The following is a 16859-nucleotide window of genomic DNA, read 5'->3' as shown; positions in this document are numbered from 1 at the left end:
TGAAAAAAGTAAATTGCTTTTTACTTTAACATATTTATCTTAAAATATTCTGATTTAAATTAAATTCAAAAGAGCCAATAGCACAGGTCATACTATTACTCTACTAGAGGCCCATTGTATGAAAATTCATGCAAGAATAGGCCATCCTTCCCCTGGCTTCGCTCCAGGCTGCCTGGGAGCCTGCAAGTCCTTGCTCATCGCCTGAGCGCTGCTCCTGTAGCTCCCCTCATCTTCCACCCTCCCCCTCATACAGGTGTCCCACTCAACCCAGCCATGCCTGCATATGCAAATTAACCTGTCAGCTTTGTTGGGTTACTTTGCATACCCACTCCTGATTGGCTGATTGGTGTTGTGGAGAGATGGTCAATTTGCATATTTCTCTCTTATTAGTGTAGATTGTGACGGCTTCTTCTTACTCTGAATCCCTTTGGGAAAGCAAGTATTTTCTAGTTACTTCTCAAAAGACAGCCCTTTCAAAATAGGTGACTTTGCCATTATGTTTCTTATTGGAGATGTTACCCCAGGCCAACCCTCTTGAATTAGAGGCCATAGTGATGAACTGTCTTTAAGGCAAAGAGTGGTGGTGCCTGTGTGAAAGTCAGCCTGCCTCCATGGCATCTTGGGCATGCAGGCCTTGTGTTCCGCCACAACAAACTGTTTTTGCATTTGCCTCAGGGAAAGTGATCTCGTGGTGTGTTTTGTTTTTGCTGTTTTCCTGTGTGTGTGTGTGTGTGTGTGTGTGTGTGTGTGTGCGCGCGCGTGCGTGTTTCTGTTTCAATAGATACATTCCAGATTATTCTTCAGAGACATCTTACCTAAGTTCGGCCCCACCAGGGACACTGCTCTGGACTCCTGAGAGGTGAACAACAAAGGCCTCTGGCTGACCAGGCCTGGGAAACATCCAGAACAAGACAACTTTACTTTGTTCTCCGTGGGAAAAGGAAAGACTCCCTGAAAGAAAACATGAAAAGGGGTGTAGGGTATCCTTTCTGAGCTCTTAAATTGGGATTTGACTCTTAAAAATGGAGTGAAATATTTCCTTTTCCAAAATTCAATTATAGGCTATAAAAAGAAAAACATTTTAAAGGTGGAGAAGAGGGAAATAAGTGTACAGTAAGCTCAACAAAACACATAAATGGTGCCTCCTCTACCCTGTCTTCAATCCCTGTCTACCTGGTCTAGGTCAAGCCCTCTAACGTCATCTCACTGACCCTCATAAAACTAAAGATATCATTGAAAAAGAAAGTAGATTAATTAACAGTTGCTTTACTGTCAAATATTCAGGTGAACATGTACATGAACACAAAGGTGTGCCTTTTTTATTCTTATTACTGTATGATCCAGTTTAAGTTTTTTAGAACTACTTTTAACAGACTCCTGATGTATAAAGTGAGTTTAGTGACCACTATTTCCAGTGAGGTGTGAAATTTTTAATTTGACTGAATAAATTTTCTTTCATCCTCACCAAGCTATATTACAAAACAGGTCATTTCCCCAGAATAAGCATGACCCAAGAAAATTAGAGGCCAATTACATATCTTCCTCTGTTACAGAGCAGATTTTAGAAAATCTACAACTCACCCAGTTTCGGGGTTATGTTGCCAATAGCCAATTCAGGCACTTCTAATCCAGGTGCATAGCCAGCCACCCAGGAAACCACAATGGAGCCATAGGTCCCTCTCCTAGAAATCACCACTTGGCAGGTTCCGGCAGTGATGTTCGTGAGGGAAAAGGCAGTTGATTCAAATCCCACCTGAGGAAAAACATGCTGAGAATATTTAACTTCTCTCTTTGGACCCTTGTTTTCTGCAGAGTGGATTAAAAGTCAACTTCTTCTTTGTTTACACAATATATTTTCCTGTTTTAAAATATATTCAAATAAAGATTAATGTTTAAGAAGTAACATCTGAGACTTGATAACTTATTCTACTTTATAATTTTGACTATAGTTTATAGTTTGATTTCTTTAAATCGAAATGTAATCATTTAAGTTAACAATATCCAAAAAGATAAATGTAATTATGGTTAAATGAAAACAATGGATTAAAACTGCAGTGTACTATGACTTGTTCCTGGTTCCCAATTTGTCTAGAACTGAAATTTGAATTCTCCCTTAGACATAATAATTATTCTTTGTTTATAAATGAACATCAGGAATTAGATTTTTTAATTAAGGTTCTTTTAGATTTTTTTATTCAACTGAATATCTTTTTTATTTTTGAGGATATGAAAGCATCAAAGATTTTTTTTAAATAGTCATCTTTTTCATTCACATAAAGTAAGATATTTTCTTTAAAGGTAACCTTTCCAAGAAGACTCTGGAATTTATAAATGATTTATAGACAATTAAGTTCTAGTCAATGAGTAAGAATAAAACCAGATTCCTAGTTTTATTTGGGCAAATCAGTTTACATCTTTTGGTCCCATTATCTATAAAGTTGAGATACTATAGGATCAATTATTCTATATTAAGACTCATTCTCCCCATTTTATTTTTTTTATTTTTAAAAAATATATTATTATTGATTTTTGATAGGAAGAAAGAAGGAAGGAGAGATGGAAACATCAATGGTGAGAGAGAATCATTGATTGGCTGCTTCTTACACACCCACTACTGGGGATTCAGCCAGCAACTTGGGCGTGTGCCCTGACTAGGAATCAAACCTTGACCTCCTGGTTTATAGGTCAGTGCTCAACCACTATGCCTACATCAGCACAAATTTGCCACAGGAGTCTCAACAATGAAAGGCAAATATTTACAAGGTTAGTAGATAAAAAAGACTGAAATAACTTATGTTTCATTATAATTTTAATTATCTATATATATAAAAGCCTAAGCTACCAAACAACCAAACAACCAATCGACCGGTGCTATGATGTGCACTGACCACCAGAGGGCAGACTGCTCAATGCAGGAACTTCCCACTGGTGGTCAGTGTGCTCCTATAGCCAACCTCCCATGGTCCCTCCCTCTGATTGGCCAGTCCGAATGATCCCAATTTGGGCCACCAGCCAACCTCCTGTGCCCCTCCCCGCAGATGACCAATCTCCTATATCCCTTCTTTGTGGCCAACCTCCCACAGCCCCAATAAGCCCTGACCACCAGCCAGGCCAAGGGACCCCACCCATGCACAAATTTGTGCACTGGACCTTTAATATAAAATACTGCAATATTAAATGTTTAATATCAAGAAAACAACCTTGGTTATTCTGACTCAAAGTGACTATTATTTTTAAAATTCTATACTTTACATTCAAATTTTACAAGATATAATCTTTCTAAAACTCCAAAAAGGCAATATATTATTCTACCTAAAGTCAAAAATTGACAAATTGTTTTCATATGGTATAGCCATAATGTCTACTTTGATATTCATAGGATTACTTACATTTTTAAATCCAAATTCAGTTTTCAACTACAGATATAGTATTATATTATATTCAGATGTATAACATAGTGATTAGGTATTTATATACCTTACAAAGTGATCACTTTCATAAATCCAGTATCCATATGATACCATACATGTTTATTATAATATTGTTGACTATATTCCCTATGTTGTACTTTGTATCTTCGTGACTATTTAATAACTGGCAATTTGCACTTCTTAATGCCTTTCACCTTTTCCATCCATCCCCCACCAGATAGGATGATTTAAGGTAATAGTGAATCTTTAAAAACTCTCTGATTCTTAGACCTTCCTATAAAAGTTGCCACCTGGTAGTATCCAGATAGTACACACCCAGGGCCCATTACCTGAGAATTGGCAGCTTTCTCGGGAACAGGTAGGATAGCGGATTTGGCTTCCTGGAGAATTTTTGGCACGCCATAGGAGCGTCCACCAACAAGCATCACAGTCACCAGTTGCAAGGTGAAATTAGAGCCCAGTGATAGGAAGACCTATAAACAGTATCCATGACTTTAAGTATTAAAAAATAATTTTCGGAGAAAAATACTGACATTGGCATAGTCATTAGCACATGACCTCAGGATACGTTAATATGTTTTTGACATACAATCTATGCCCTTTTCTTCATGTTATAAAACAAATCACTGTTATGGAGACTGTGGGGTGAAGAGTGATAGTAAGCCTATATAATAAAGATGTAATATGCAAATTGACCATCACACCCTCAACAAAATGACTGCCTATGACCATGCTGGCAGGGGGAATAGTGAGGGATGACCAAACAACTGAACAAGTAGGCTGTGTGGGGCAACAAGGCCAGCAGGGGGGTTAGTGAGGGACAACCAAATGATTGAACATGCAGACTGCATGGGGCAACCAGGCCAGTGGGGGGACTGTGAGGAGCAACCAGGCCAGCAGTGGGGGTGGGGAGGCAGTTGGGGGCAACCAAGCTGGCAGGGGGTGCCATTGGGAGAGATAAGGCTGGCAGGAAGAGCACTGAGGGGTGACTAGGCTGACAGGGTGGGGAGGGCAGTTGGGGGTGACCAGGCCAGCAGGAGACAGTTAGAAGTGACCAGGCCAGCAAGGAGTGGGAAGTTGGGGGTGACCTGGCCAGCAGTGGGGGACAGTTAGGGATGATAAGGCCGGCACTCAGAGGCAGTGAGGGCTGATCAGACTGGGGGCGGGGGGGTAGTTAGGGGTGACCTGGCAGGCAGGCAGGTGAGCGATTAGGAGCCAGCAGTATAGAATTGTGAGAGGAGCCCTGAATTGGAGAGGGTGCAGGCTGGGCTGAGGGGACCTCCCCCCAACCTTTGTGTATAAATTCTGTGCACTGGGCCTCTAGTAGAGTATATAAAACACAAATGTGCAAATTCTCCATGTGTTCCCAAGTGGTCTCAAGAATAAGACTCACAAGAAGTACTATTAGTGATAGAAACATGTGCTACAGGAATGGAAAGAACCACGGGTGAATAGTGTCAGCTCCTAAAACCAGAAATACCTCTTCATTGATAGTAACTAATAATCCATATTTACTCAAAAGGAATAATGATTTAGGTGCACTTATTATTTGAATATTTGACAAATAATTACCAATTCCCTGTATTAAGTATCAATTTTCAAAGTTTTAGAATCCAACAAAATAGGGGAAATCTTGAATTTTAAAATTGATGTTTCTTTTTAACTATACAATACATTTCCCCACATAAATAGTTGATAATGGATCAGGCAAGTTACCACATTACCTGGAATATTGCTAAAAAATTTCGTACATTTTTATTGAATGTATAAATGTGAGTTCCATTCTTCTTTTAAAGATAATGTTCTCAAACATACATCACACCCTCCAAATGTGCAAAATATGTACCATAGTGATTTCAAAAGTTGCGCAACATGAGGGGAACAGATGTCTCATTCATTCAATCAATCTTCATTTTTGTCAAAATGGCATTCACTGAACATGAATCATAGGCCAATTGCTAAGGAAACAGAAATAAATCACAGTGCCCTGCCTTCACTCACTTGTTTCCCACAGCTCTTCTAAAGGTATGCCCCCTCTTTCCCAAGCAGTTCACCGGCTGGGCAGCTAAGGATTTTTTGTCCCTATTTCTTAAAGAATAGGGGTAGGCTCCCAATCATTTGTGCCTCCCCACCCAGCTGCTCTGTTCACAAGCTCAGCCAGCATACACATGCTTGTACCCACAGCCAATCCCCAGGGCACAGTAATTGAACGTTGAAGTTGAACAGCCGTAACAGCAAAGTTGAGGAAAAGCTTGTATACTACAGGAGGAAAGCAAAGGGGTTCATCTGGAAGGACTTTGAAGGTGACTAGGAGGGGGAATGTTCTCCAGTATGCCCTGCCATTTCCCTGTCCCAGGGCTGCGTCACCAATACTATTCTACATGGTCCCCACCATGCTTGATCGCATCTGGCCTCCAGTGGAAGGACTGTACAGCTCCGTAACATCCTGCACACATCTCACACACCACTAGGCCATGCTTTCATAACTGCGGGTAACGGCCTTCTGCACTAGACAAGGAGCATCAGGACCACAGGGATCGTGTCTTTGTCACCTCTGTACTGGCAGTGCTTATGGCAATGGCTGGCACAGGGTGAACACTCAGTAAATGTTTGAAGAGATGACTCAACCACAGGTGTAAAATTCTCACATTCTAGCTTAAATAATTTTAAACTTAGACGTGCTTCTTGATCATGCCAATGAGTCTTATCATCAGGATGCACCTCATAAAAGAAGTCTATTGTTAACCAGGGGAGGTAGCAGTTTACACTGCCAGGCCCTGATGTTAAATCAGCACCAAGGGTCTTCTAGTTTCAGAGCCTAATGGAAACTTTCTGTGTTCTTAAACCTACTGCCCTGCTCTATGGCTAACCTGTCCGAGGTCTTCATTTGTACGGGGAGGGTAGAACAAGGAGGATGGTATATAATTCTTGTAATTAGTATCTTACAGACTTCAGAAAGCAATGCATTATATCCAGGGTGTGAAGGAAGAAGGGACCACAGAAAAAATCCTACCCTGGGTTTATGTGAGTCACACCCTGCCCCACACAATTACCTTGGACAACACAGCAGCCCCTAACATAATCTACGTCTAGTCCTACACCACATTCCTGAAATGTGAGAGAAAGAAGGAGCCTGTGCAATTTTAAATATGTAAACAAAAGATGTTAAAGTAAAGAAACAAAAGGAAGCTTTCACATGCTCATAAGTTAGTCAACTTTTGTTGGCTCTCTTTTAAAAATAGAAATAATTAAAAGGTTTTTCCCAGGATTATTTCAATCTAATTACCCTCTGGGACAGCCTTTCCCAACAATGAGATCATTAATCCCCAGTGCCATAAGGCATTCCCATGTATGAATAAATTAACTTATCTCCTATGCATATAGAATAACACTAGCTATATACTACCTTCCTCACAAGGAGTAAGACAAAGAGTTACTCGCATCATTTTCTGTAATTCAAACTGAGAAAGGCTGCTGAGGTACCTACAGGACTCAGAGGAAATACACATTCTTTTTACTCGAATCCCAAACATCTGCCAGAGCTGTCTACCGCCTTCGCTAGTTTTTACCATCACAGACAGTCAGAGCACTTTCCACACAGATGCACAAGGAGAGAAGCAGATACTAGTCCCTGTGTTCATGCAGGCCCTCCAAACTCCAAGGGGCACAGGCCAGTCCCACAAGAAAGCCTAAATTTCTCCCCTTCCACAAGTATCTGTGTGTTTATGTACGTGTGTGTATGTCTGTGTGTGTATGTGGGCACGTGCGTGTATATTGAGGTGTGTATGTATATCAATTGAAATGATTTCTGGAGCTTTGCAAGGATTAAATAAATGCCTGCTACTATCTAGACAAAAATATTTCATCTCCAAATTGAAATATACTTACTCACTTATAATCTGTGAATACTTCACTCTTTGTATTACCCAATAATCACTATGCATTTTCCAAGGCATTTTTCATGGTTACATTTAATTTCCGAATAAGATTTAATCTGATCCTGAGATAACTCAAGGAGCTTGATTGGAATGACCAGGAAATCAAGAAAGACTACAAACCTGGCTCTTTACTGGCACCGTGTCCACTTGAGAGCTGGCACCGTCTCGGACCACCAGCTGCCTCTCTGCATTCTCTGTAACAACTGGCTGCTCCTTGTGATCAGATGATATTCGATATCTAATAGCCACATCTCCGAAAGTCCCGGCAAGCCGGGTGACGTTGATCTGGATGGACCTACTGAGATCCTGCTCAATGAGCATGGACTGGCGGCCTGCGTACAGAGCGAACACTCCATGCGGCTCGTCATTTGCAGAAACAGAGAACTGCGTGATGCATTTTTCCGGGTCCAGTTCTGCTCCTCCCTCCACGGAAACGAGCTGCAGCACATAGGCTTCCTCTATCTCAGGTACGTCATCTGGTAGCAAATGAACGTCAAAGCTCACTTCACGCTCTCCATCAGCAATCGTGAAAAAGCCTTTTGTAGAAAGAAAGTCTCCAGTAATATCAAACTGGCTACTTATTTCCCAGTAAACCTAAGATAAATGGGAGGTGGAAAAAAAAATCCAACAATGTTACATGATTCAGTAAACTGAATCAAAATCCTTTAAGTCATGTTTTCCTTACTAATGTACAAAAGGGAAATGATAATTGTGTATCATTATGTTCAGTCTCCAAGCAGTTAGTTTAAAAAGTACAGAGGAGTAGAGAGGAGTGACATCTGTGTCATGAAAGTATCTTCACTTTTTCAGGCTGTCGTATGCAATTTGCAGGACAAGACTACGAGATCTCATTTTACCTACTCCTAAAAGAATAGGATTTTGAAGAGATACAGAAGTGCAGGTTAACTTTAAAATGGAGGTAACACAAGTTATTCCACAGCGAACCACACACAGTGGTTGAAAGTAAAAAGTGACTAGATAATAGAATGCTTCACGTCAGAACTCGTTCTTGTCTGTTCTTTAACTACAAGGAAATATCTACTTGATTACTTAAAATTAAAAGTTATTTTCCAAAAATTTCACCCTCCAAACCAGTAAGCTTCAACTGAAGAAGTAGCAGTTACAGAAAAAGAGATAACTTCACAGAGAAATTTCACAAAATACATAAACTAGATCAGTTAGACAAGTACATTGATGATTTACAAAAGCATTGTCAAATGTTCTATATCAATAAACACTCAAATACAACCTTTTAAAAGTCAGTTGCTATATCGAAAATTTCTATTGAGAAACAGAGCACTAGAGAATACAGTAAGCAATTTATAAATATCAGAGATTTAAGTAGGAAAAGTAGCAAACCAGAAAATACAAAGCAGTTTAATCATACTCTTCATGACTGAGTGTGAGAAAGGTCTTTTTAACCTAATTGTGATGCGATGTGGAGAGATCGCCGAAGGCGGGGCCTGGCTGGAGAGCACGAGGTACTTCTCAGCTTCTGTGAAAACTTAGGTCACCTCAGTTTATGAAAACCTTTCTGTTTATGAAAACCCTTAACCAGAACAATGCAGTTCCTCTGTCCCTCTCAACCATGTTTGTTAAGCAAATTGTTACTCTGCTTAAAAATAAAATGAAAAATGATACCTTAATCTCTCCAAAAGTGCCCTTGACTCTTTTGACAAAGAAAGTGATGATCAGGGGCCCTTCCAGCACTGATGGCTCTAAATAGGTCTTCATGGACAGAGATTCAGGAGCGAACTGAACCACTCCATTGGGATCTCCGAACTTCCGTATCTAAAAATAGAAACAGCAGAGTGAATACCATACATAACAACTATGGATGAGAATACAGTATCCGACTTATCAATCAATGCTGAGGAAATGGAAGAGACACAGAAATAATACTCAAATCTATCTCGCTTTCTGATTTTTAAACCTTCTTTATTACACTGATTGTTACTGAAAACAAGCAAGTTCTTACTCCCCGAGGATAATGGGAATAAGTGTCCAGAAAACTACAATTTGCAGAATCTCAAGAGGATAGTATTTTCATGCCTCAATGTAGGTTTATTTTGCCTTATGTTTGTTTTGCTTAACCAGTTAATTTTTACTAACTTCTTTCTACTGGTTTTAAGACAAGGTAGAAAAAGGCAAAAGGTCCATGATACTTAGCTTTATGTGTCAATTTATAGATGATGGTGCCCAATTGTTTGGACAAACACATCTAAATGTTTCCATGAAAGTATTCTGTAGATGTGATCAATATTTAGAATCAGTTTACTTTAATTAATGGAGACTGTTCTCAATAATGTGTGTGGGCCTCAACCAATCAGTTGAAGGCCTTGAGAGCAAACACTGAGATTTCAGGAGGAGACATCCTGCCTCAAGAAATCCTGGGTGAGTTTCCAGCCTGCTGATCTGCCCCTCAGAATTCAAACTCAAGACCACAACTTCAACTCGTGCCTGGGTTTTCTGCCTGCCAGACTGCCTCCTTGCCATTTCTTTTTCTGCCAAAGTAAACTGGGGAAAGATATGGCTTATTCTGCAATACTCTGTTTTAGAACCCTTTATGGTAGTGTGAAATAGTCCTCTGCCAAGACTGTCAAGCTCCTTATCCCCCCAAATTTCAATATAAGAACAACCAGAGCTTGGGGAGCTTGTTGGTTCCCTCAATCAATCTCTCCTCACTCTCCCTCTCCTCCTCTCTCATTTCCCCCCTCTCTCCCTATTTCTCTGGAGAAGTTTGACTGATACAGACCCCAGACAAGAATATTTTACAAACTTAAAAGATATCATTTCTCTACATTGTTTTCAGTAGCCTTGGTCCAACCACTTTCTGCCCTAATGGACTGGGTGGTTCATGTCAAATACGCTGAATCTGACTCTAATCAGCACATCACTGTGCTAGTTGAACAAATACCATTTTACCTTCACACAGTCTGACTTATAACTCGCTAACAATGTTTATGTATTTTGATGGCAAAGATAGCCGATATTTAGGATGACATCACAAATACCTCCTCCCTAAAAGTGGCAAATATTCACCAAATTTTCTTAGAGAATATAAAATAAGTATGTTTCACTACATTAAACCCTTCTTAGAACTAATACCATTAATCAGGCTATGTAAGAAACTAACTTAACAACCATAGGAATTATGGTTTTATAACTTTCAATTCATCATCAGCCTATGGAGTTTCACCAAATGTAAATGAATTTTCTGATAACTCCACGAAAAATTCTGTGGGAAAATAAAAAGTCAGACTTACTGTTAACATAACTGCATTAGCTCTGGAGTCTAACTTAGCTTGTCCCTTTACAAGTTTAAGTTTAATAACGAAAGTCTCTTCGACTTCAATTTCTTCGTGAGGATGAATGGTCAGAATGATGGTTCTCATGCCACCTTCTCCCTCTCCAAAATAGAAGGCCCCGCTCACTGGGTCTGCGATGTCTCTGCTCTGTGGTGGTAAGGTGTCCTGAGAATTGGGTCCCACTATCTCCCAGGTCACCTGCAGAGCATGTGTGTATGTGAGTTTTAAATAGAAATGGTAAGTTTTAAACCAAGAATTACTTTGCAGGATATGTAGTATTAGGAAAAAATACACATATATGTGAATATCATTCTCCCATCCAAGTACTAACCAGGCCCGACCCTGCTTAGCTTCCGAGATCAGACGAGATCGGGCGCGTTCAGGGTGGTATGGCCGTAGACAGTGAATATCATTCTAAAATATCTCCAGCACATACCTATTATCTCTGTTTTTTAAACAATGGTATTTGCAAATGTAAACTGCATAATTATAGAATATCAGAAATACAGTTTTCATGAATAACAATGCCTAACAAGAAAAGAGAAATCTGAATACCTGGTCAATTTTCATCATCACAGAATAACAAAAATATAGAAGCACATACTTTTAAAATGAATAGTAGAGAAATATAAAAACAACTAAATATATTAATACAGCACTATCTTGCTAAGTGCACAGGTTATGTCAATCAAAACCTATTTGAATAATGAAACCATGTGAAAAGTCTGCTGGGTGTGCAACCCCTTCTAAATCTACTTACATAAATTCCCAGTATAAAACGAACAGAAACTTTCATAACTTATTATAAAAAACAAAGAAAGTTTCTATATTATAATAAAGGCATTTTTTAAAGTTTCTATAATTCAAAATTATATGCTTTTCAATATCCATGAAGAAAAAAAGCTGGGCACTTCTGTTTGCTTCTTTTATCTTTCATCAGCATTGCACACAACTTCCTTCTTCTTAAAATATTGTGTCCTATCTCTCTTGACTTACATGATGCTCACACATTACATGCTTTCCTAGTTTTCCTCTGCCTTTACCTCTCAATCATTGCTGGCTCTCCTTCCTCAGACCTCTAGAGGCTGGCAGCCTGGGGCTCAGGTCTGTTTCCTTCACATCTCTTTCTACACACCATAGGCCTCATAGTCTCAAATGTCTACATTTGTGTCAACACCTTCCCTGTCTGCAGCCCTAACCCCAACCCGAACTTGCTCCTCCCCCTCCCTATTTGACCCCTCTATTGGCATGTCTCGTAGGTATCTCAAATGGACAGGCCAAAACAGAACTCTTGATTCTCCCCCAAGCATCTGTTTTCAGTTAGCAGCACTATAATATAAATGGTCACTAAAACTAACATTCTAGCAGTGACCCTCAATGCTTTTTTCCCCTCAGCCTCCTCTAGCCCAATGAGCTGTTCTTCCAAAACATACTCAATGTCTACTCCACCTCTGCCCTTGTCTGAGCTGACAGCTCTGCCCTGGACAGTACAGGCAAATCGCCTCCTAACTGCCCATTCTGTTTCCAATCCAGCTTCTTGACAGTCCATTTGCCTCACAACTGTCCTACCTGAGCTGATTAAAATGACAACCCAGGGACTCTGATATTAGTGCCTTGCTTAAAACTTTCTAATGGCAACTTATTTGCATTTGGCATAAAATCTTTAACCTGCTGTAGGAGGTTCCCTGTGATCAAACACCTACTGAGCCTGCTGAGCTATCCTGTGCTATGACCCAGCACCTCCAGGTCCCTAAACATGGGCCTCTTCAGATCTCATCATGCCAGCCTTGTAGATCTGCACTGGCTTTGCCTCTCCCCGAACACGCATCCCTCTAACAATGACATAACCACCCATTCCTCATCCTCCAGCCTTCGGTTTAAATACCACATCCACACCATCCCATCTAGAGCAGCTAGCAGGTCACGTGCAATTATGAATCTATTTCACATTGCTGCAAAGCACTTGGTGTCATCAGATCATCTTTCTTTTATTTATTTGCAAACTGTTCTAAAAGTTATATGAGAACAGATTTAAGGTCTGTCTCGTTCATCAGCATGTTCTCAGTGCTCACAACAGGGTCTGGTACACGAAAAGCTCTCAACAGATACTTGTTGAGTGAATGCATTCTACCAGAACCCATCATTTAATTTCTTACTTGCTCTCAAGAATTCCCTAAGGTCAGCTGTCCTACATTTTTATGTGCTTCATAGGACTTAGAAGCTGCTTTACACCTACTAGGTGATTAATAAATATTATTATTTGTAAATAAATAAATGGATATATTTGAGGAATAAGAAAATCCAAACTTATCAAAAAATATTTTTAAAACCATGAGAATGATAACTCTACCTGAATCTCTCCTGAGAGTCCTCCAGTCCGCTCCAGCACCAAGGGTAAAGTCATTGTAGAATTGGGATTAGAAAGAGAAATTCTGCTCTGATTAAGAAATCTTACAACACCAAAGGGAGAGTCGCTTTTGGTGACTGTGATTCTGCTCACTAGGTGGCGACCAAGGACCGCTCCATCAGTAGCTCCAATGAGCAGAATTTCAATGGGCTCCGCAAAGTCACTGCGAAGAAAGAACAAATCTGTGAATCTAAGTACGTGAAAATGCTTCTAAAATCCAAATAACTAGTCATTTTCTTAATTGGTCACTCAAGGCACAGTAGTCACAGTCCAAGTAGGAAAGGAGGGTGATCCACTAACGGCATAAATGATTCACTTCAATATTACGTAACGTGGGCTTGTTAATAAATAGATTTTTGCTTTCTCTTTTTACTTGCTGAATGCATCCATATTCTGATTAGACTTTTCAAATCTAAATTAATAAAAAATTATTATTCCTGTATCTGACAAAAGTAACATACAATTAAAATGGTCTCCCAAATCTTTCCCTGCCCCATTGCATCCCTCCCTCCTGCCCTAAATTTACCACGTGTTTTTCAATGGTCACATGTATAATCTGAAATTCTATTATCAGTGCAAATCATAGATAAGGAATAGAACACAATATTCATGTTTTATGTATGCCCATATTATAAGTAGTCCCCCATCATTTCTGGTTTTGCTTTTCCCAGTTTTAGTTACATTCAGTCAAGTGGGGTCCAATATTAAATGGAAAATTCCAGAACAAAACAATTCATAAATTTTAAATTTCATGCCATTCTAAGTAGCGTGATGAAATCTCCCCCTGACCATCTCGATCCCAACTGGGATATGAATCATCCTTTTGTCCAATGTATATATAAGTGACCCATCTTTAGTAACCATCTCAGTTATCAGACTGACTGACTGGGTATCACAGTGTGTGGTACAAGTAAACTTTATAGTAGCCTAACACTATGTCACATGCCTATGTTCTTCACCTCCCTTCATCTCATCATCTCATCATGTAGGCAAGGTATCATCTCACATCATCACAAGAAGGGTAAGCAGAGTACAATTAAGGTATTTTATTACAATATCTTACATAATAAAAGACTACCATATTTTCCGGCATATAAGACGACCCCCTCATTTTACAGTTAAAACATAGGTTTAGGCCTATATTTGCTATATAAGACTACCCCCCACTTCCGAGGCAACACCAGTTCTTTTCTTAATAGACCGCCTCTCTGACTCTGGCCAATCTGAGCAGGCTTTTTTTCATTTCAAAAGTCGTCTTATACGCCGGAAAATACGGTAATATATTAAGTGTCCGGCTGTCTGGTCATCTGTTCAACCAATCAAAGCCTAATATGCTAATGATATGCTAAGGCTGCTCAACTGCTCGCTATGATGTGTACTGACCACCAGTGGGCAGTCACTCTTACTGGTAGGTTAGTTTGCTGCTGGGGTCCAGCCAATTGGGACTGAGCAAGATGGGCTGGACACACCCTGGAGCACTCCTGTGGTCCCTCCCCGGCTGGCCAACCTCCTGCGTCTCTCCATGGCCTCGATCATGGGCCAGTGGGGTCCCTCAGCCTGGTCTGTGCCTTCTCACAATCCAGGACCCCTCAGGGGATGTTGGAGAGATGGTTTTTTGCCGATCCCGCAGGCCAGGCCGAGGGACAAATTCATGCACCAGGCCTCTAGTATTGTTATAATTATTCTATTTTATTATTGTTGTTATTAATCTCTTACTGTGCCTAATTTATAAATTAAACTTTATCCCAGGTATATATATATATATGGAAAAAACATAGTATATATAGAGTTGCAAACTATCTGCAGTTTCAGGCATCCACCGGGAGTCTTGGAATCTATGCCCTGAGGATGAGGGGGAGTACCGTATTCTCGTATGACTAAATTGTTACCTTTCATGGTCATCAATGATAGAGACATTTATGAAACTTAAGCTCTGCCCATGCTGAAATGTGACTGAATCCCCATGCAGTAGATAATCGACACCAGGAACCACAGAGGAGCTCTGAGAGGTGAAGTCAGCTGTCACGCGGCCGTGTGCTCCATGCAGCCTCAGCACTGGAATCATGATCATCCCGACATCTTCCTCCACTGTAATAGGCATTTGCAATTAACTACTATGTCAGGCAAAGCAACTAATATTTATTAAATTCAGTCAAATTAAGCATGGCCATTAACAGTACAAGTACTCAATGTGTCCACAACTCATTTATCACTTTAAAAAATGATTGGTGGAAATCTCATGACTTATTTTTTTTTTGGAGAAATATAGTTTGTCTCAAGTTGAAAGTTCTAGTGAACAGTATAAGTTAGAAATTAAATGACCTATGTAATCATCAGTGTAGGCATTCCTCCTCTTTGTGCCACATGTTAATAAACAACAATTTATTAGAAAGTGGATATTCACTGATTTCTAATCACAAAGAAAGTTAAGCATTGCATAAGTTAAAATGTATTCATAAAAGTGTTTGGAATATGAATATTTCAATATTTCTGAGGTAAAACACAACTTTTTAAAATTGCTTTGTTCCTAACCATTCAGCTTTGGCACACATAAGCGAGGTTCAAGATTGCCCAATGTGTAAATATATAAATCTATAAAGGCATATACAAATACATATAAGGGTATACATGTACATGTACGTATACACACACACACACACACAATCAAACAGAAAATTTACGTATGAGAATTCAAACTGATAACGTCGAGCTCAGGAAATCTATAATTCAGAGAGTGGTGGTAAATTTATAAATAAGGTTACTGAACCTACCTTCGAAGGCAGTATACCTTGGGTCAAACTCAATGACGCCCTCTGCATTGTCATTTGTCATTATTATGATTCTGAGGATGGAGATGTTTCCTATCTCAGGAGGCTGATCTACTTGAAGTCCATTTTCTTGGATGGTAAAATCATACCCTCTTGCAAAGTCATTAAAAAAAAATGAAATAAAATGAGTATATAATTTCTTACCATCAACTGAATGGTCCTCTTAGCTCCTATAACTTAGTCCTATTAAGCAATTTAATACTTTTAAAAATTCCCGGACACTAAAATGCTTCTTTTCTCCCCCGCCCCCCGAAATGCTGTTTGAAACAGATTTCTGTGCTGCTCACGACTATCACTGCCTGCATGAAACCAGAACTAACATAAAGTTATTAAACTGAGGCAATGGGGAGATAACAGAACTACAAGGAAATTGGGAAGAAGTGGTCTCGTAAAAGAAAGCTCGGGGGCTAGAAATGCACTGCTGAACACATTCTACAGAAGGGAATGGGCATCAAGCTGCAGTGCACCACGGACGGAAGCCAGCGGGGCTGGATGTTCACGGCGACACGCTGAGAGAGCTACTGCAAACAAACAGTGAGTGTTGTGCCACTGAAGAAATCTCAAGCTAAACCTTCAAGATTCAAGAAAACATTTTAATATCTACGGAAAACAATTACAAATCAATGCCTCTGTTCTTTTATATATCGATGGCAGTTTACTTGTCTAATGGCATGTATGCAAAGGAAGTTTCCCTTTTTAATATATTGATATTATTTCCCTTTAAGAAAATTTCTGACTTTATATCGTTTTAATCCCAGAAGCTAAAGAATGGCACTAAACCAGTGCAGTCCTTTTTTTCATTTCTAAATTCTATTTACCCGGTATTTTTACCCCACCTATCTCTCAAAGGGTTGACAGCTGGTTAATAAAATTACATATAAGGCAAAATTAGAAAAAAAGGAATTAAAATATTAAGTGATCAGAGAATGAGATGGCCTCCATGTGGT

General features: G+C 39.6%; 1 protein-coding gene across 1 annotated transcript in view; it reads right to left on the bottom strand.

Moving 5' to 3' along the window:
* ADGRV1 (adhesion G protein-coupled receptor V1) overlaps window positions 1-16859 on the bottom strand; it is a 423988-nt gene that overhangs the window by 259602 nt on the left and 147527 nt on the right. The window contains exons 66-74 of the mRNA XM_045571582.1: window positions 15856-16004; window positions 14974-15172; window positions 13028-13247; window positions 10636-10875; window positions 9011-9160; window positions 7490-7963; window positions 3761-3904; window positions 1582-1753; window positions 816-951 (exon numbers count right to left, since the gene is read on the bottom strand). Coding sequence (XP_045427538.1) covers window positions 816-951; window positions 1582-1753; window positions 3761-3904; window positions 7490-7963; window positions 9011-9160; window positions 10636-10875; window positions 13028-13247; window positions 14974-15172; window positions 15856-16004 — 1884 coding nt within the window. The remainder of the gene's footprint in view (window positions 1-815; window positions 952-1581; window positions 1754-3760; window positions 3905-7489; window positions 7964-9010; window positions 9161-10635; window positions 10876-13027; window positions 13248-14973; window positions 15173-15855; window positions 16005-16859) is intronic.

This window comes from Pipistrellus kuhlii, unplaced genomic scaffold (genome assembly GCF_014108245.1).
Source record: "Pipistrellus kuhlii isolate mPipKuh1 unplaced genomic scaffold, mPipKuh1.p scaffold_m20_p_4, whole genome shotgun sequence".
Lineage (NCBI taxonomy): Eukaryota > Metazoa > Chordata > Mammalia > Chiroptera > Vespertilionidae > Pipistrellus > Pipistrellus kuhlii.
This window is presented reverse-complemented; position numbering and strand designations above follow the sequence as displayed.